Source organism: Amblyomma maculatum, chromosome 1 (assembly GCF_055883805.1).
Source record: "Amblyomma maculatum isolate TAMU_Amacu chromosome 1, ASM5588380v1, whole genome shotgun sequence".
NCBI classification, from domain to species: domain Eukaryota; kingdom Metazoa; phylum Arthropoda; class Arachnida; order Ixodida; family Ixodidae; genus Amblyomma; species Amblyomma maculatum.
The window spans coordinates 452,097,798-452,117,570 of record NC_139344.1 but is presented as its reverse complement, the minus strand read 5'-3'; the positions used below and the strand labels follow the sequence as shown (position 1 = coordinate 452,117,570).

General features: G+C 43.7%; 1 protein-coding gene across 1 annotated transcript in view; it reads right to left on the bottom strand.

Moving 5' to 3' along the window:
• Positions 1-19,773, bottom strand: part of LOC146209663 (multidrug resistance protein mrp-7-like) — an 85,203-nt gene that overhangs the window by 51,639 nt on the left and 13,791 nt on the right. The window contains exons 3-9 of the mRNA XM_084580830.1: positions 18,788-18,993; positions 18,524-18,700; positions 14,903-15,070; positions 13,467-13,645; positions 7,004-7,079; positions 6,285-6,495; positions 3,322-3,632 (exon numbers count right to left, since the gene is read on the bottom strand). Of these exons, the coding sequence (XP_084436956.1) occupies positions 3,322-3,632; positions 6,285-6,495; positions 7,004-7,079; positions 13,467-13,645; positions 14,903-15,070; positions 18,524-18,700; positions 18,788-18,993 (1,328 nt within the window). The remainder of the gene's footprint in view (positions 1-3,321; positions 3,633-6,284; positions 6,496-7,003; positions 7,080-13,466; positions 13,646-14,902; positions 15,071-18,523; positions 18,701-18,787; positions 18,994-19,773) is intronic.

The following is a 19,773-nucleotide window of genomic DNA, read 5'->3' as shown; positions in this document are numbered from 1 at the left end:
GTAGTCAACACAAAACCTCCATGTGCCATTTTTCTTTCTAACAAGGATAACTGGAGTTGCCCAAGGACTACAGGATTCTTGATTAATGCCGCTCTTTAGCATGTCTCGATCTTGCTCATCTGTTACCTTACGTTCAGTTGCTAAGACTCGATAGGGCTTCTGGCATATTGGAGGTGCGGACCCGGTGTTCACCGTGTGATGAATACGACTGGTGGGCAGTGGCGATGAGTCATCCTTGGCAAAGTCGAACACTGTAACGTATTTCAGTTGTAGAACCGCTTGAATACGGTGCTCAGTTGTAGAAATAGACTTATTAATTATAGCCGTAACTTTGGTATCCATGCCTGGTTGCACCTGCTGCTCAGTGAGAAGCTGTTTAACGCCGCGACGGAACCGGATACGCCTTCCTCGAAACGGGCAGCTTTTAGGCCCCGGGGCAACACCGTTGGCTCTTGAGAGTGGTTTACTGTCTACAGCTCAGTGCGGCCTCTGGTCATGATAACAACGCAACGAGGCAAAAGATACTCTTCTTAGAGCAGGGCAGTCTCTTAGGTTCTACTATAGCTTCAAAAGATTCGCAGTCGTAGCGAATAGATAAAACCCGCACGAATGCTGTAGATAACGCTGGCACAATTTTGTCTTCTTCCACAACGAATGCTCCAAAATCAGGTGTCGAGTCATCCACAAGAACCGAAAGTAGTGAAGTATTCAAAGCAATGTCTCCCGTACCACAGTTGAAAGTTGCACCACACTTTTACAGAAAATCAATCCCAAGAATCACATCATGCGTTGACCGAGGCAGCACTGTAAATTCTGCTCAAAACGTGAGGCCGCCAATAACAACATCCGAAGCATACACACCAAGAGGAACTAAAGGTTCACCACCGACAGCACGGAATAACGCTGCACGGTCACCACTGAACATTACTTTCCTACCTACAGTTCTTAAAACTCAAACTCATAACAGATACTGTAGCACCAGTGTCCAGAAGAGCCATTGTTTTCACACCATCAACAAACATTTCTAATTTGTTTAACATAAACATGGCTAGATGTATGGACGTCATTGACTTGCCGGCGGCCTCACCTCCATCGGCCGCGCCCCCTAGTTTCCCTCAGGAGGAAGAGAAGAACAACGTCGAGAGCCAGGTGACCAGCGCGGGCGCTGGGGCGGCGGCGTCACACTACGCATAGATGCAGAAGATGAAATCCGCAAATATGTCGAATGGTATGAGTCCCAAGTGGACATAGTCGGAGATCATTGTTGTTCGGTGTGCAGCCGTCCGTATATGTTCACGAGAGGTCGGTAGTCTTGCGCAGTTGGAAAATGGCGGCGGCAGTATCTAGCGATATACCCCGCAATGCCACCCCTGTAGCACACAGGTCGAGGGCGCCAGCAACCAGCATAAGAGTCCTCGCTAATAAAGTCGCGACATTGGTTGTACCCAGGCTCTCGCTGCTGACGAAACACGTTTTGCAGAGTAGGCGGGCCTCCATTCCGTCGGCTGGTGGTTATAACGTTGAGTAGAGCTGCGCCAATCGTTCATATCTGAAGCGCCGCTAGGTTGAACCCATGGGGTGGACAGGGCGGCAATATTTTCCTGCGGTGCACAACTCTGCTGCACATATTTTTCACCACAGATGGTGTCCCTGGATCTTGACAATTCCTCGCGTACAATTTCTCGTATGATATAAGCCATTGAAACTGAAAGACAGGCTTCAACACTGCTACAGAGGTGATATTGGCCACTCTTCCGAATTTAGGTGCAATTCGTCGCAGCTTGAGAGCCTCAAAGGTTCTACAATACTTTATACATCAGCGGTGGTGCTCAGGCTCTTTTTGCTAATAAGAAAATTATAAACGTCTTCCGCTATTCTTTCAGGAGGTGGCAGACTTTGTCTTCTTCGAGCATAGTGGGATTGTCCAGCTTGCATAGCTTTAAGATGGCTTCAATGTATGCAGTGCAAGTTTCTCCTGGTACTTGTGCCCGGTGAAGCAAAGTTTGTTCAGCGCGCTTCTTCTTTGCAGGTTCATTCCCAAAATTTTTCTTGATCTCGCTTGTAAAGATAGTCCATGTGCTTAATATATCCTCGTGATTATCCAACCAGTCGAAGACAGTGGCGACAAGAAAGAGCACCTTGTTAGCCAGCTTAGTAGCGGCGTTCCAGCGATTGTACTTACTCACACTTTTATAGTGTTTCAGCCACTCATCAACGTCTACCTCAGGTTTTCCGAAGAATGTACGCGGCACTCGATAATGGAGCATGTTGTTCGTCATGGATGGTCCTGGCTTCTCGGTAGTGCCGTCTTCAGTCATGTTCGATGGCATTGGTGGTAACTTGCCAGCGACTCTTCGGCTTCTTCGGTAGATAGAACGATCCCTGGTCGCTACCCAAGTACCTCTCACCAAGACGTTACGTGCTTTGTACACACCGAGGGTTTATTTACAGGAATCGGTCCTAACAGGACTGCGGCGAAGTGTACAAATGTCCCTCTGCCCTTGTTCTTCTTTCTTCTCCACCGATCTACCCGACCGTTAATCTTCCGCCGACGTTCTGCGAAGGCGCGTGATAATATGATAGAACAGTTGAAATCACCAGACTTTTTTGTGTCAGTTAAAAAACTTTACATCAAAACCTTTTTATGTTCGCTTAATCTACCACACAACCTCAAAATGTTCACAGTGTGAGAAAAGTCGAGATGTACGTTTTCTTCTGCGCACTTCAATGCGGTCAATTTTCTTTCGCGCCTTAAAGACGATAACCTTTCAAAGTCAATCAGCCTGATCAGTCCAACATCCCAGAAAGCCAATTTAGGCAACTGAAGTTGCGTTTATGCTGGAACGAGGTTGCCTGGATGCTAAAAAATTGTTAGATACATGCATTTTAATCCCCTGACGAAAGTGGGAAGTGGTTATTTGTAATTAGACTGCGTCATATTATAATCATTAGCCCCATAGGCGCTACGAAATGGGATTAGCATGCTAAGGCATCGAAAAGCATTCGATCCCATGAAGTGTGTTGAAATTTCGTACGGTCGATTATTGCGATGAACGCAAAGAAGCGACTTGGTTTACCAAGTTATGGAACATAAAACTGACGTTCCGGGTACCGAAAGGCTGTCTTTTAAACACGGAACCAGTGTACATGGGCTCCGAAATATCTGCACTGTCACCTTTACTCAACCTATCTATTTTCGAGGGTCATAGCTGCTGCGGCTAGCCACTGCAGGTGATGCATTTGTGATCGGAAACTACGTTACCAATACAGCTTACCAAGCATACAATACAGCTTAGAGCATACAACACAAATACAGCTTACCAAGCTCACAATGAGGATAGCCCCTGCAACGCATGTCAGGACAAACACGACGAGCGCTTGAGATCCAATCACAGCCATCCTCGCAAGTACAGCAAAGATGTTCTGAAAAAGCTGCTTTTGCGCGACAAAAATGCGGGTATCGTTCATTTCCAGGTCGACCGAGAAGCGATTCAGGATCCTCCCACGTGGCGTCGCGTCGAAGAAGGCAAGCGGACTACCGCAAAGTCTCGCCAGCATGTCTTCGTGGAGGCGGAGGGAGCTCCGCTTTGTTCCCTGGGCCAGCAGAACACCAGCCGCTAGCCTCGAGGCCACTGGAGACAACAAAAATAAGACTCGTTATATTTTAATTTATTTTCTAACTTTCTGTCGTTTTTAACAATGGGATATATTCCCTGCTACGCGTTTTGTTTTTGTTTTTATATGATGCGTACGTTCCCATCAGAACAAGGATCTATGGAACCGCTAGGTGAAGGGAAAGAGGTGAATGACGGCAACATGAACTCAAAGAAGGGACTGAAAGATGACACAGGCTGTTAGAATTCTGCATTTCACATTACTTTTATCACCAGGCCACTTCACCTCATTCAACAGATACTGAGATTCAGTTTTTTTTTTTTTTTGTTGCATACACTGTCAGAGTTTTGTTAATCCAGATATTTTTAGCTTAGGTGTCGATTGTTTGAAGAGCAGTGAGTTGCTCTGATGGACGGTCAGCTCTATGAGCCAACTTCCCGTATTTCTCCAAATTTCCGCGAACCATTTTGTGCGCTGTAGTATTTCCGCACAACATCATTAAAATTTATATAGATTGGTGCATAGTGAATGGAGAAAATTCACAAACTTTGTACACAAACTATGATCACAAACTTTGTAGCTGTCGCTACAAAATTGCCAGGATATGCACGGTGATAGCGGTCCATCTCGATTGCACTGCTGACATTTCCGGATACGGGGCAACGACCTGCACTTTGACACCGGTACTTTCTTTTGCACCAGTGTAAAACGTTTAGCCGCAACTATTCGCTCACCACAGTATTTTGTGCAGCCGCCGTCTATGGCGAAGGCCACTTTTCGGTAGAAAGAGATGTATGGCTACCAATTAAGAAAATACGGTTGTTTGCTCTGCAATGTAGGCCCACGTTAAAGATCCCCAGGTGGTCGAAATTGTTCTGTAGCCTTCCAGTAAGGCACCTCATTTTATCTTTCTTTGACTCCTTCCTCTCTCGCCTCCTTCACTCTGCGGTTCGGGTTCAGTAGTGTGCCAGCTACTGCGCATTTCATTTTCTATAGACTAAACTATAATTTACAAAAAGAAACAAAAAAAAACGTTCGCGGAATTGAAAGGCGGTGTAAAGGCGCTATATTGTGTCTACTCTTAAAGCTAGACTTGAGCGCTCCCAAACAACTTTAATAACGCGAAAACGTTACTTCACTATGTTGACAAATTTCTGTGCACAGACTGTGTCCGCAGAACGCGTCCGTAGAATCTTGTCCGCAGCAGTTGCGAGTAATTAAGAAGCGGTAGAGGTTAATGAGTATGATCGATGGAGGCTGACACAACGTTGCTGTCGAAAAATTAATTAGAACAATAAGTTATTTAGGTAAATAATTACAGGCAAAAAGTGTAAAAGTTGTCCGCAGCAGTTGTGAGTAGAGAAGTGGTAGAGGTTAATGAGTGGTGTCAATCGATATAGGGCGACGTAATGTTGTGACCGAAATAATAATCTGGCCAATAAGGTAATTAGTTAATTACAGGCAAAACACGCAAAATCGTGTCCGCAGCTGTTGTGGGCAATTGAGAAGTCGTAGAGGTTATTGAGTGGTGTCAATCGATAGAGGTTTACGTAATGTGTGCGAAAACATAATTAGGCCAAAAACCTAATTACGTAATTAATTAGAGGCAAAGCACGAAAAACTGTGTCCGCAACAGTTGTGAGTAATTAAACAGTCGTAGAGGTTAATGAGTGGTGTCAATCGATAAATGGTGACGTAATGTGCGGAAAAATTGATAGGCCAATAGGTTATTAGGTAAATAATTACAGGAAAAAAAGAAACAGAAAGGCGGAAACAGTCTCATTAGCGAATGGCTTGGCACCACATTTGAATGTGGCGGCAATTAGGGTGACGGCAAAGATGGGACGTCATGCAACTTGAAGTCGAGCCAAAAAAGGGCATAGGAAAGGCATCGTGCGCAATTTGAAACTATCAAAGAGTAAAGTAGTTAAGGCAGTCAATTGGGGTGACGTCACAGATGTGACGTCACGCAACCGGAAGTAGAGCCGGAAAAGGGCATAGGAAGGGACTGGCGCGCAATTTGGATAATTGTGTCTGCAGTAAGGTTTAACTGAGAAGTCGTAGAGGTTAACGAGTGGTGTCAATTGATAGAGGGTTATGTAATGTTGTGTGCGAGAAAATAATTAGTCTAATAGGTTAATTAGGTAATTATTTAAAGGCCAAACATGAAAAGTAAAGGTGAAAATGGTCTCATTAGCGAATGGCTTGGCGCCACATTTGAATTTATCAAATACTAAAATAGTTAGTGAATCAGTCAATTAGGGTGACGTCAAAGATGTGATGTCACGCAACCTGAAGTCGAGCCAGAAAAGGGCATAGGAAGGTATTGGCGTGCAATTTGAAAGTACTGAACACTAAAATGGATAACCAAGAAGTGAATTAATATGATATCAAGGATGTGACGTCACGTAACCGGAAATATTTTTTCATTTATTCCGCTATTGTCTCTTCTGGCCACCGATGGTGAGCGATCGTCGCATGACGCCACTTTCCTGTGCTTCATGAGCGAGGCAGTAGAGGATGGCTTTTGTCATGAATGACCTCACTATAAAATGAGTTACCGTAAAGACACTAGTAGTGCAAGCAGAGGTGCTAGAAACAAGCCATGGACATCTGTGACCCACAGATGTTTTGTTACTGACATCGGAATAATATGTTTCCAGACTTACCATCTCCTAAGCAGAAAGCCGCCAGCCAGTAGGTCATGACTCGACTCGCATCGTGCGCGTCCTCCGCTTGGTTCATCATGAGTGCAGCCCATGTTTTGATGCAGATCAGCTGGCTGGCAAGAAACGCCGCACTTGCCGCAAAGCACAAAACGGAAAGAACCATAGAGACGCCGGAGTACCTAAAATAGGCCCGGGTGACTTCGATGAGACCCTGGATAGAACAGGTACGTTTACTGCAGAATAGTAAGACGGACAAGATAGATTAACGTTCGGAAGCTATCACAGTAACTGAAGCACGACCTGTAAGGCAGCCGTGATAAGCAATTCGATACATAATGCTTTATACATAGGCCGGCGGCACATTCGTCATGTCGAAGTGCAGTAAGAAGCCGGCAGGGGAGAGAAGAAAGAAGAGGTAGCCAGCAGAAGTAGCGCAGTTGTTTATTTAAATCATTCGAACTCTCCCTGCGTAATGAAAGTTACGACAAAAGAGAAATAAAAACAAAACATCTCACATAGGTAGCCCTGCTATGTTAACGTCCGGCTGTGTTGCATTTGGCTGCATGGTTTGACATGGCCTGCCAAGAAGTGAACGCAAGCTTTCTTTGCGTGTTTGCAACAAGCGCTTTTATTTGAAGACGCGTGAAATGACGCTGCCTATAATTTGAACTGACAAAGAAAGCATATCAAATCGAGTTAAGAGACAAGAAAATGGTTACCTTCTGTAAAAACATTCCTTCCTCCTTCACAATGTCGTATGTTGCTTCTTTCTTCAGAGAAAGTGGCTCGCATTTCCTGATAAGATGCAAATGAATGATAAAGTTCAATAAAAACCTGAGAGGTCCAAAATGGTTGCATCGGTAAATCGTGCGATAGCATGGTCCACTGACCAATTACCACTGACAGTAGGACCAATTACCTTGGTCAATTTTCTTGCGATCCATTCTAAACATGGGCGCTACTAATGAACTGGGCCCGGCCATATTGGAACATCAGTCCCGCGTCAATGTTTAGGTGACCGAGGCCAAAGTTCTAGGCCGGCCCGGGTCACCCTTGACAGTGACCATTGATCAGCGCATGGCCCATTATACATAGGTACTAGCTTTGCTCCTACTTGGCTTGTGCAATAGTTGCACAGCAACGTTGCTATACAATTGTTGCAATGCAGCTGCTTTGGAAGCAAGAAAGCAAGGCAAGAGTTGCTCAAGTGAGCAGCACCCTTCAGATTAGTGCTTGCGCACTAAGCGAACTCTGTTCCTCTCTACAGAAAACAACCTGCTGAATGCTTTTCGCACGCTCACATTTGTATTTTCATACATGCGGCGCTCAATTTAGGGGCTGTGCATTTACAGGAAATTTTCAAAGCACTGCAAAGAAGCGCACAGTCCCATTCCCCTTCGAGACTGCCGGGGCGGCATTACAGAAAGTGAAAGCAAACTGAACGCTTTTACGTCGCCTGATACACGCTTTCGGTGTGGAGTTTTGCAGAAAAGTAGAGGGTGCGCCGTGACGTAAAAGCGTTCAGTTTTTGGTTCAGTACAGGCTTTGAGCGAAAGTGCTTCCAACCAATCACAAGCGTTCCATACTGAACGCAAACTGAACGTAGTTCTGTAATTCCGCCCCCGGACACGACCGCTGTTTGAACGGTCAGCAACTGGCGTTGTCTGCTTGGGACATGTTTTACTCATGAGCGCACTGCTTTCGCCATACCGAAAAGCCGCTACAATAACAAAGTTTGAGAGAGAGCTTTCAAAATCGGGTCCAAATCGAGCAGTGCAAAACATCTGGGCGGCGCCGACTATTCAAGGGCGGCGGCCACCGTGAGACCTGACACGCATAGAAATGCGTGTCAGGTCTCATGGATATGGATGGCGGATATGGATACAGTTCAAATTTTGCACAGAAATGATATTTTGTCGCTAGTATGTTTTAATACTAAATTTGTTTGGGCACTTGCCTGATTCGATCAAAAGAAGTCAGATGTTCCCATCTATGCGGCGGCGACGACGCCAGACGAGCCGCTGCCCCAGCATTGGTACTGGTGGTGTCACCTCATGCTGCTTACAACAACTCAAACCTTCTGCCAAAACATTCGCCCTCTCTTCTTCTGCTACACAGTTGTAAGCAGCATGAGGTGACGCCACCAGTACCAATGCTGGGGCAGCGGCTTGTCTGGCGTCGTCGCCGCCGCATAGAGGGGAACATCTCACTTCTTCTGATCGAATCAGGCAAGTACCCCAAACAAATTTGGTATTAAAAAATACTAGCTTCCAAATAAGATTTCTGTGCAAAATTTGAACTGCGAGGATTCTACGGTTTAGCTGGGAGAAGCATTCTACATCGCGCCTCTAAATGTGCAATACGCTATACAAACTGCGCCTCTAGGGCTGGGAAATGTACCGCGAAAGATGGACGTCTTGGGTTGAGCGCATACGATATAAGTACTGTTGGTTCATTGATAGGGCGGTGGTTGATAGCGCCATTGGTCGACTGATGAGTTAAGGAATAGTGACTTGCGATCAGTGATTGCAGCCGTCGTGGTAATGACGAATAGTCTTTTGGATGCGTCGCTGAGTTCGAACACTTGTGATGGAATCTGTTACTTGTACTAGTGCGGCATTGTTTTCTGCAACTTCAACACATGCGTGCAATAGTGCGGAGGTTCGATTACAGGGTTTGGTGATGGTGGTGCGCGTCTACCAGCAAAATTTATAAGACGGGTGCCAAGAATTCAGGTGGAGGCGAACGCTCGGTATGACGCAGCCAGATGGTTGAAGCGAATTTGGGGTTCAGGGCTACGAGCATTAGAATTGCACCGATAAATATGCTCCATTTCGAGCGTACGCTTGAGGCGAAGCTGAGCCTCGTCCTAAATTTTTAAGTTCAGGAAAACTGGACGATTTGTGCACGCTTATATAAAACTGTTCAAACAGTTATTGTGTTGTCGCTACTTTTGTTACTTTACGCTGTAATCAGTCGGAAAATGAGAAAGTGCGTGAACAGTACGGGAGAAGCTGCAGGGAGCCTACACTCGCAGATCCACGGCCGTTTCGATCACCTCGTGTTTTATTCGCACTACAGTGGTGTGAGAGCAAACGTGCGCATATTTTGTAAAGTCGTTCACAATGCCTACCGTCGGCGCCGTTACGTCAGAAGCGGAAAATGTGCGAATCGAGATTGCGTTCCGAAACGAGGACTTGATTTACATAAGCGGCACAAAGTGAAGCATTAGTTTCGCCGTGACAGCGTAAACTGAGAAATCCAAATACTGCGCAGTAAATTCGTTCAAAGTATCATTTACATCGCCATCCCTGCATCAAGATCGCTAAAAGGTCTGTCATCCTGAAGCGCATTTGCTAAGATGAACTTATTTGGTTTGCACAGCTTTCGTTGTGCGAAGGAATGAAGGTTCTGGTGCCGCTCGTTTTTATCAGGAAAAAAAAAAGTACGAGGTTTGCTACATCATAACTTTCATAGAGCGACTGTGAATATCGCACTTTTGATTTGTTAGACCTCACTGTCTCCGTGTACCCTCTAGAACCGCTGTAGTTATCTCTCATCGCCTTAAATAACTTCACTAACGATGCAGTCACGCAGAAATAATTAAGATCACTTGAAGAGCACCTGAAATAAATCGTCGATATTATTCTGCCTTTCACTGTGTACAGTTGTGCATATCTGCCGACCCTGATAGGGTCCTAAACGAAGACCGCATAAATAAATAAATATGTAAATAAAGCCATACATAATGCGAAATTGACATAGTATATTGTTTTCATGTACGGTTGCAAAGAACCCCTAGCCAGAAGTTGCAAGTGGCGAATATGGACCTATTTATTGGGCCCGTTATCCTAGTCGATGTAAGGAAATATATTAACCTGCATTATTGTTCTATTGAATCAAATACAGCAGTTCACTGAAAATAAATAATGATCTGCGCTGTAAGTGTGAAGTACCACATCCATATTCAGAATAAAAATTCAACAAGGAAGACACGCGGTTTAACGCCGGCACGCATGCACGAACTGAGACATAAGCATTTTTCCTCAACCTATAGACGTATACTTTACCAGCTGGCCAGTTGTTTCCCTTAAATGAGGGCATATTTTCTTTTGTAATTTTCCGCGTGCAAAATAGACATCGTGTGTTCCTGTGTGCGTGCGGCACATTGCATTGAAATTTGAACACCTGTTCCTATCATTCCAGTGTCCGCACATTGGGTGTTTCCGGCGCTTGTTTTATATAAATGAACAAAATATCAAACCCGCTCAAGCGGGTGGTGTTCTTTGATGGTATGAAGTTTTCCCGTCAGATTCTGTGAACCCACATTGACCGTCATTGCAAATCATTTGCTTTCCTTTAGAAAAGCAGAAAAACGCGCTTCCTGTTTCGGTCCTGGCGCTTTACAAAAAAGCCTACAAAAGCATGCTGCCTTGGAATTTCTAGTTATCACCATTTCACACCAATGGAAAGAAGGGAAATTCTTGTTCAAAGCGCGCAGTCCGCGGGTGCGCTTGGAAGGAATATGGCAACGCGAAGTCACGTGGCCTGCATCCGCCAGTACGTTGCAAAGGCAGCGGCGAGCAGAAAAAGTATGCGATATACTAAGAACTTTCTCATTCACTCTACCGTGGTACCGAGCTCTTTGGCCTGCTATGCACAAATTTGTGCGCAAAGTGAGCTCGCAAACGTTTTCTGAGCCGATGATGAACAGTCAGTGCGTTGGTTTTCTGAGGTGAATTTTATGTTGTTGTTTTTTTACATCGCAAATTATTCGATCCAGTATGCCATAAAAGGAGGAAGTAAACAATATTAGTATATAATAAAGTAAACAAGTCTGCCATTCTTATGCAGGAAGGTTTGGCCGCTAGTATCTAATGTGACATTTCCTTAAATTCGGCTGTAATATGGACGTCTCAAAAATAATGTCTTTCCCATTTTCTTCTGGCATATAGTCAATAAGTCTTGTCCCCTTTTTCTATTTCAATCAATTGGGACACTTAATATAAAAGTATTTTCTTCCCTGCAAACCACAATAGTTTTAGCTACTGAAAGTGTTAAAACCTGCGCGCATCAATAACGTTTCAAGACCATCGATGCAAGAGATAGAACAGCGACAAAGTGAACTTTGTTCCCTTGAAGCCGCCGAATCGACCGAAAGATATCAATCTGAACAAATGTTCTGTCCTGCGTCCGGCACATTACTACAATTTTTTACATTCGTTCTTCTATGGATATTTTATTAACGTGATCGCGCTAAAGGGACAGCCCACTGACTTTTGCAAACCTTTTGTTTCTTGCTTCATTTTATATCTCCGTCCCCAAATCATGAATACCCGGTTTTGGAGCAGTGAAACACGGCAGAACCGTTTTATGATTAATTTTTCCGTACGTAGCCTTGTTTTTGTAGGGATTTACCGTGTCTGAAAACACGGACGTCGTAAACATGATATTAAGTTATGATTGTTTCCATCTGATATGAGCACGACAGCCGCACCTCTTCAGTCGCATGCAGAACGTCTCATTTTATTTTAACGCATTTTGAAAGGAAATGAAGGAGCAATAAATAAAAAATGTAGCACTTATATATTGCAAAGAAAAACGTGGTCTTCCTTGAGTAAATTATAACTTCCTATATGAAGCTCTGACATAGTCATAAAACGTAGTATATTTACTTCAGACACTTCGAACCGATGTCATTTAGTAGCAAATAAAGGCCACAGTATCCCGTCGCCATCTGCTACAACTTGTCTTTCTTGACCAACAACTATTTCCGTCGGTATTGAAATCAAGTGCTAAGATCTACCAGAATATGTCAATATTTCTATACTCGTCTCCGTCATCAGACTATCCCTTTAAATCCTCTTCTCTCAGAAAAGCTAGCCTTCTCACCACTGGGTTCGGCTTTCATGCCTTTGAGCAAAGCGTCCCGAAGGTGTCAAAAGAAAAAATACAATTCAGGAAGTTCCATTGAGTTTTCTGATTACCGCCACAAATTACATGCCGTTTATGTAATCTGTCTAAAGTGATTGAACTGAAAACATTTGGTTCGGGTGGGTTATGAACCTAGGGCATCCGGTTTGAAAGACTCGTACGATGTCTCAAGGACACAACCGCTTGATGATTCGAGCTGAATGAGTGTGAACCTAGAGAATTTGCTGTGGTTCCTAAACAGAAAAATTTTCTTAGATTCTGAGTATACAAAGAAATAAAAAATTATAAAGCAAAAAAGCCCAAATGCATCACAGGGTGATGGACAAATTTATTATTTATGTCATCATCCTGAAGACCAGAAGAGCCGCCTCATGCCACCCATAGACGTAGGAAATGAAATGAAAACTTCCTTAGGATACAAACAGCACAGGCACAAGCATTCTCACATCTGACTACAACAAGGACTCCTCAAACGCTGTGCGAGCCCATCTTTTAGGGAGGAACATAATGTTTAAAATGTTTGTTGATACCGGCAGGAGGCAGTGCAGAGCGAAAAACAAAAGAAGAGAAAAAGAGAGAGTTATTGTGCGAAACGAACATGTGAAAGAGGCGCAATTTATTGTGTGCCGTAAGGTGGGTACGTTGAGAAATGAGTCGTTGGCTGTTTAGTATACGCAATGCAAACGGAACCCGCAACCGCTATCGCGATCTGCTCTCAACGGGGTAGCTCAAGTGTCCCTCAAGGTTTCTTATATTGTCCCTTGCCTTACGGTGTATAGAGAATTTTCCGGTATACCGAAAGTCAAAGATTTATTGGTTTATTTCTTTATTATTTTATATCAGCAGCACACGACATTCAAACATGCAGCGAGAGTAGAGCCTTTTAGCGCCTGTCGATAAGGGGTTTCTACAGATGCAATACGGTGAAATGTAGTTCGATAGTTATGAAATTTCAGTTTATAACCGCATTACATTTTTAAATTGATGCCTCAAAAAGAATTTTCAGCTACCGTGGAGAAGCAAAAACTAATCCTGTAACACTTAAGCAAGCCTTCAGCATTTTAAACATTACACTGTATGAAGACATCACGATAAAAATGTGTTTATTAGGTTGTACACTCTAAAGAGGCCCATGAATTGCTGAGCGCAACATATCTATTGCGTGCATATTTGTTCGCCTGAACGCGCCCACGTTTACCCGTCTGTTGTAGAAACATAAGTATATCTGGGAAGAAAGTCATACTGTACCTTGCAACTGGTTCCGGAAAGTTTGGCTGAGGCTTAGTTTGCTTCATCAATGCCTGTGTCAGCTCGGCGTAACCGCTCAGCTTTTTGAAGTCATTAAATTGTAGAGCAGTCTTGTGCATCAGTATCCATCGCTTCAAATGGAATGGTAGTCGCGCGCTGTTGGTCACTAGGAAGCACGTCTGAAAATATTGGGGATAACTTTTATGCTGCCGCATATTGATATCACAGACACCAGTCGCAAATCCTTTATCAATTGTGGTCACATAATTTAGATTGTGAGCTTTTTTTTTTTTTTTTTTACTAACAAAGTTGGGCATGAACGTTTCAGGGGTTTCGGACGTGGCAACTTCCCGGCATGAACGTCAAAAGAGGCCAGGTGTGACTTGCCCACAGCAGCTCATAACATGCAGAACAAACGCAGGAGCCAAACTGGGAGCAGACGCAAGTCATAACCTTTTCCTAAACAGCTTTAACTACTCGCTGAAACTGAGGCTGGAAAAGCAGTCCGTGGCGACTCATGTAAAAAACGCTCTTAACATAAACCAATGCAAGTGCAAGGAGACATTGAATGGCTTCCCAGCTTATAGAAGCACTTGTCAAGGAATACAGGTTTGGGATCCTATGAGCAATACCTCGCGTGTTGCGACGTAAAAGCTGCCGGTCCGGTTTTACCGCGTATGATACTTGCAAAGCCGGAAAATTAGATGCCATGATTATTTGCGCCTATGGACGCAGGTACACCCACAACCACCTTGCTTTATTGCCGGCCTCCTCTTGTGTCTTTCGAAGCTGTACGCCGCCCTAATGCCAACATATGTAGCATATTTGACAACAACCCCAACCCCCCGCCCTTCCCTCTGTTGGCTTCCAAAACACTTCAAACGGTATTCCATCTTGGATTAATAGCAGAGGTTACTGCTTTTTACCTAATTCCGTAAGTCACATTTTGCTTCGAGTATTAGGATCACGCCATCAGAATCGGAATTACTGAGCGTCAAGTCCCCGCAAGGTGCGGGATTCTTGCAAGAAAACTTAAGTTACGATGCATTTAGGTCAAGGTATTGATACAGATTACATAAGGTCTGTCCGCTATTACAAATATATAACCATATGTTTGCGTATAGTACCATTCCACCCGCAAATACCCTTTGCAGGTGGAATGGCACTATTTGTAATGTATTTTGATGTTCCAAAAGAGACGACTCCTACTCCATCAAACGCTTCCACTTCTAATGTGTTCGTGAATTCCTGCAAACGATTGGCCTGTCGGCATATCTCGCACGTTACCGTTTCTGCGTGTTTTTATTTCTTTTAGCCGCTTTCTTAGGAGCTAAACTTTATTAGGAATCGGCCAATTTACATTGTACACACTAATGGTTCCTAAAACATCTTCGTACTACTTTGTGCTTCTACGCTATAGTGGCGAACTATCTCACCTTCCCAGATAAAATTCCTCCTGGCCCAAGGACGTTCCGCAGAATCCTTTGCCTGACTCCGGCGTCTTGGGAACTGGTTGGGTCGTCCAAGAGGTAGATGTCACTTCGGGAGTACAATGCTCGAGCGAGGGCGACGCGCTGCTTCTGGCCACCGCTTAGCATTTCACCCTAGAGTAATTCCAGTTCCACACTTTTAGGTCGATCAACCGTTGACAGCAAATGTCGGAAAATTGCTAAAACCGGGTACAACTCAAGAACAGGGTGGAAAATGACGCTTAATAACTGTTCAAACAGTGGCGCAAAATAAAATAAATTTAATTGAATTTGCACAATTGAAGCTATGCGGTTGAAAAAAATGGAGGTCATTATCAAACATGAATACCCCATATTAGTTGCCGCGACGTTGCGCTGCAAACTTGAGTTGTATCCGGCATGAATACATCTCGCGTAACGACAAAATAAAATATCAAATAAATATGGTAGGGCAATTTCAGACAGAATCCTGTAAGCACTGGAGGACTGTGGGTGAAATAGAGTCTGAACCTCTACACTGAATTTGTTATCCAAAACCTAATACCCACAGGGGATGATACTGTCAGCCAAGCACTATGCACCAGACATTGTTAGAAATTTCTTGAGCACGTGCTGTGGTAATCGATGTTTTTTTTTACGCTTTGTTGTTTCTGAATCATACGCGATTTTGAAGCGGCTTCCGAAATTTCTGCGACACTATCTACCAATGCTACATTCACTATTGCTACGGCACAGTAACACAAAAACAAAATCTCGGAAAAAATAATGTTCTGGCACATCACTTTTTGTAACTTATTTGTACACCTATTGCTATGGGTGCCGAAAGAAATGAATGATTACCCTTTAAGAAAACCTAGGCTCCGGCGGTGAGAGGTGCCGGCGTAGAGGACTGTCGTTAATTTTGATCTCCTGTGGTTCTTTTAAATGCACTGAAATTGCACAGCACGCGCACGCATGGCATTTCGCCTTCATCGAAACACAGCTACCGAGGCGGGGACTGAGCACGAGCCGGGTTCCCGAGGTATTTAGCCACTGAGGTGGGTCTACAGTGGTGAAGTTCGCATTATTATCGCAAGCATTGGGCTCATATTCTTCACGGACATTGAAAGAAAGTATGTCTATTCGTAAAAAAAAAGAAAGGTAGTATTACATACATCGTGAAGCAGCAGGTCCCAGAGCTCAAGGCTGTATCGGGACCTTATATAGATGAATTTATAAACTTATGAAAAATATTATTGGTACAGCAAACGCATTTAGTCGAAAGAAGCAAAACCGGCGAACACATTATGGTAAAAGGAAAAACAAGTACGAACGCAATACAGGTTCAAAAAGTTCATGCGCGGCCGGTATTGATAAACTAAAGTACTTAAAAATTTTATACATTGTGGTAAATCTTCCCAACGGACATATGAAAACACTCATGAATTAAATCTGAACAAACCTGTATACAAAGTACCAAACGTGTATGAAAGTTGTGTTAAACTATTGCGATAATACGGATAACATTTGTTGTTTAAAACCGGACCGAGATGGGGATTGCTTGACATGAGAAGGAATGTTGTTCCAAATTTGTAAAGAAGCAAAACGAGTCTTGTGCTTGCCGTAGTTTGTTCGAACGGTTGGTAACAGAAAATTGTTGTCCTTTGCAAATCTTGTTTGATTATTATTGGTGAGGGCCTCCCTGATGATTACATTTCAGGGTATGATGTTGTGCACAGCTTTATAAACTACAATTGCGACACTAGAGGTAATCAGTGAAGCGATCGGTAAAATGTTGTGATCGCGAAGAAGTGATAGCGCTGCGGTATAAACTGTTGGTTATTATACGTATGGCCTGATTTTGAAGATGCTGCAGTGGATAGAAATGTTTTGGTAAGTGTTTCACCAAGAGGTGATGCAGTAATTAATACGGCTATGAATGAATGCGTAGCAAAAAGATTAACGGGTCAGGATTGAAAACAGGACACGGTTTTAGTAGTGCTCTAATGCCAAAACCACACTTTTGTTTCAAGTTAGAAATGTGCTTATTGTATTTAAGGTTAGCGTCCAGAGTAACGCCAAGAAATGTGCAATGTTCTGAAAGTTCGATGCAATGGGAATTTAAAGCAAGTGGTAGGACGTATACGGGAACCTTGCGATTGGAGCTGAATACCATGACTGTTGTTTTAGAAGGGTGGATCTGCAAGCAGTTACGATGACACCAGTGTAAAATATTATTGAGATCAGCAGTGAGCATAGATGTCAATGAATGGATTCATTTATCAGTAGCTAATATAATAGTATCATCGGCATAAGGAAACGATTCTGACTTAGCAGGACAGCTAAGTAACAAAGTCAACTTGAATATGGTTGCTATGAGAATTGCCCAGAGGTGGTTACCGCATGATCGAGGGGGTGTTTGCCATGGAAGCAGCATGGTTGGCGAATTAATCAAATTAACAGCAGGAGGTTGGCTGACAGGAGAATCATGAGAGCGGGGATTACAGTAGAATTGTGATGGAGCCTATGAAGAAACCAAATATTGAATGCTACTTAGTCCGTCTGCGGCGGCTCATGGAAAACGCGCTGCTAGCAAAGGCGCCCAGCGACTCTGGCATCACGCTTCTGGAGTGGCAGACTAGAAAGGAGCAATAGTCGCCATACAGGCCACGTCTGAAAACCTGAAGATAGCGCTTCGAGAACTATCCGCGTGTCCACAGAACTCTCCCATTATTCAGGCGAAATACCTAAGTACTTGCTTCACTCGTAGCTTGAAAAAGGAGTGTTAGCAGCAAGCGGTGCGAAATCCCGTCATGTTTCCATGGCAACATTGGCGCGAGCAGTAAGGAGAGAGCCGCCAGGGAAGCAGAAACTAGACTGCGTCGAGTACCCGGTTGCGTGGTTGCGCATAACACGAACGAGCTCTCGCCATCACACTTGTAGGAGGTGGTCCCAAATGTCTCTACTGAACTTTTTTGTTTCTATACAGAAATAAAAAAAATCCGTCGACATTTCCCCTAAATCCCTTGTTCACAAAATTTACTATCTTGTCCATTTTGTTATTTGTTTGCTGATCCTCTTGAAAAGAAAGCTTTCATTTTTTTTTTCATGTAACAGGTGTATATATTTAGGCAGGCATACGTAGGAAAATCAGGCGCTCTTTAGGATACACAACCTAAAGAAGGAAGCAAAGCATAGGGGACTCCTTTTTATTGAATTTCTGGTGTTGACATGAAGAGTTATGTAATTAACAAATTTTAAGCTGAAGAAATACAACATGCAGCTGGTGGGGTACCTGACCTCCGAATTTCACGTTTGAGTTTAAAGCATGCCATTACTAGCATGATTCTTTTCATTTGCAGATTTTTGCCGTTATTACTAGATTAACTTTTCGCGATAATTTTCACACTAATTTGTTGAGAAATGGTAGTTTACACTTTGTCAGCACTACGATCGCCTTTAGGTTTGACACCATTACGAAAGAAGAGGCTTCAGCAGTACCGTTTATATCTTGTGGCTGAAGGTATCTTACAAAATGCCCCGCTACGAGATATCGTGCGGGCTGCAAAATCCAATTTGCTCGTATTATTTTTAACACACGATAGTTACCTGATCCCCGGCTTGAGTCAGATCGCCACCCGGAAAGCCTCTAATGTCCGGGACAAGTTGGCACGCTTCCAAAACGTTGTTGTACCAGGCTTCGTCGAATTTTCTTCCGAATGTTATGTTATCTCTTAAGGTCATATTCAACACTCGGGGCGTCTGCGGCAGAACAGCGGTGGAGCCCTATAAAAGATCGAAATGTGAGAGTTTGGCTTAAAGACAGGCCCTGTATTCGCCTTGTGAATAATGATCCCTAATTTTGGTACTCACGTTTAACCTGACATCACCCTCCAAACACCTCATTTCGCCGGCGACTGCAGACAGTAGTGAAGACTTGCCGCTTCCTACAGCACCCACAACACCGATCACGGAACCAACCTCGATGTGTAAGTTGATGCCAGTGAGAATTGGGCTGCTAAGCTCACTGTCTCTCTTTGCCCAAGAAAATGAACAGTCTTTCATCGTAAGTTCTCCACCTGCATTATAGAATACCATTTAGGCTTGCTAACACTTCCATTCAACTGCGTGCTGTGTAGGACAAGGTCCACTCGAGTTCACGTTTAACCACTCCGGCGCTGTGCCAAATGAGGCTACCCTAAACCCCAAACATCTTGCTTATATCTGCCTACCAGACTCTTTGGTGACGTGCGCTACTTTTGACGTCTCGTGGGCCACTCCATTACGCACGCAAGGAGCCTTCTTACAATATATCATCCACCCTGAACACAGAAACCAAGAAATATTCCCTGAAAACGTGAGAACTGCATGTCCTGAGATTACACTTCAGAGCACTGCCAATAACCTTATCTTAAACTTCGGTTCTTATAGTTTGAATTGATGTTGGTCACTTCAAAAAGAATAGCGCCACTTTGACAAAGACAAACGAATGACTCACACTTACGATCACTGAGTTGCAAATGAAGTTTTATTGCTTGCAAATGAAATGTCAGGCTCTAAAAGGCCAAAACAAAACTTATAGATGAACTCATAAGTTTCAGACAAGGTGGACGCTTGGGCATGTTGGTTAGATATTACCGCGCATGTTGGGTAGACAATGTATTTTGTTGTTATGTACACGCTTCCGCTTTCCTGTGGGAAGCACTACATGGGCCAAACCGGCCGATTTATCAATTACCGGATACGAGAACCCAAGAAGAAAGTAGAAAACAATATTTATGGTTATTTTGGCATTCATTGCAGGGACCGCACAGAATTAAAGAAAACGATAGAACAAAATTTCTCCATCTTTACCCAGT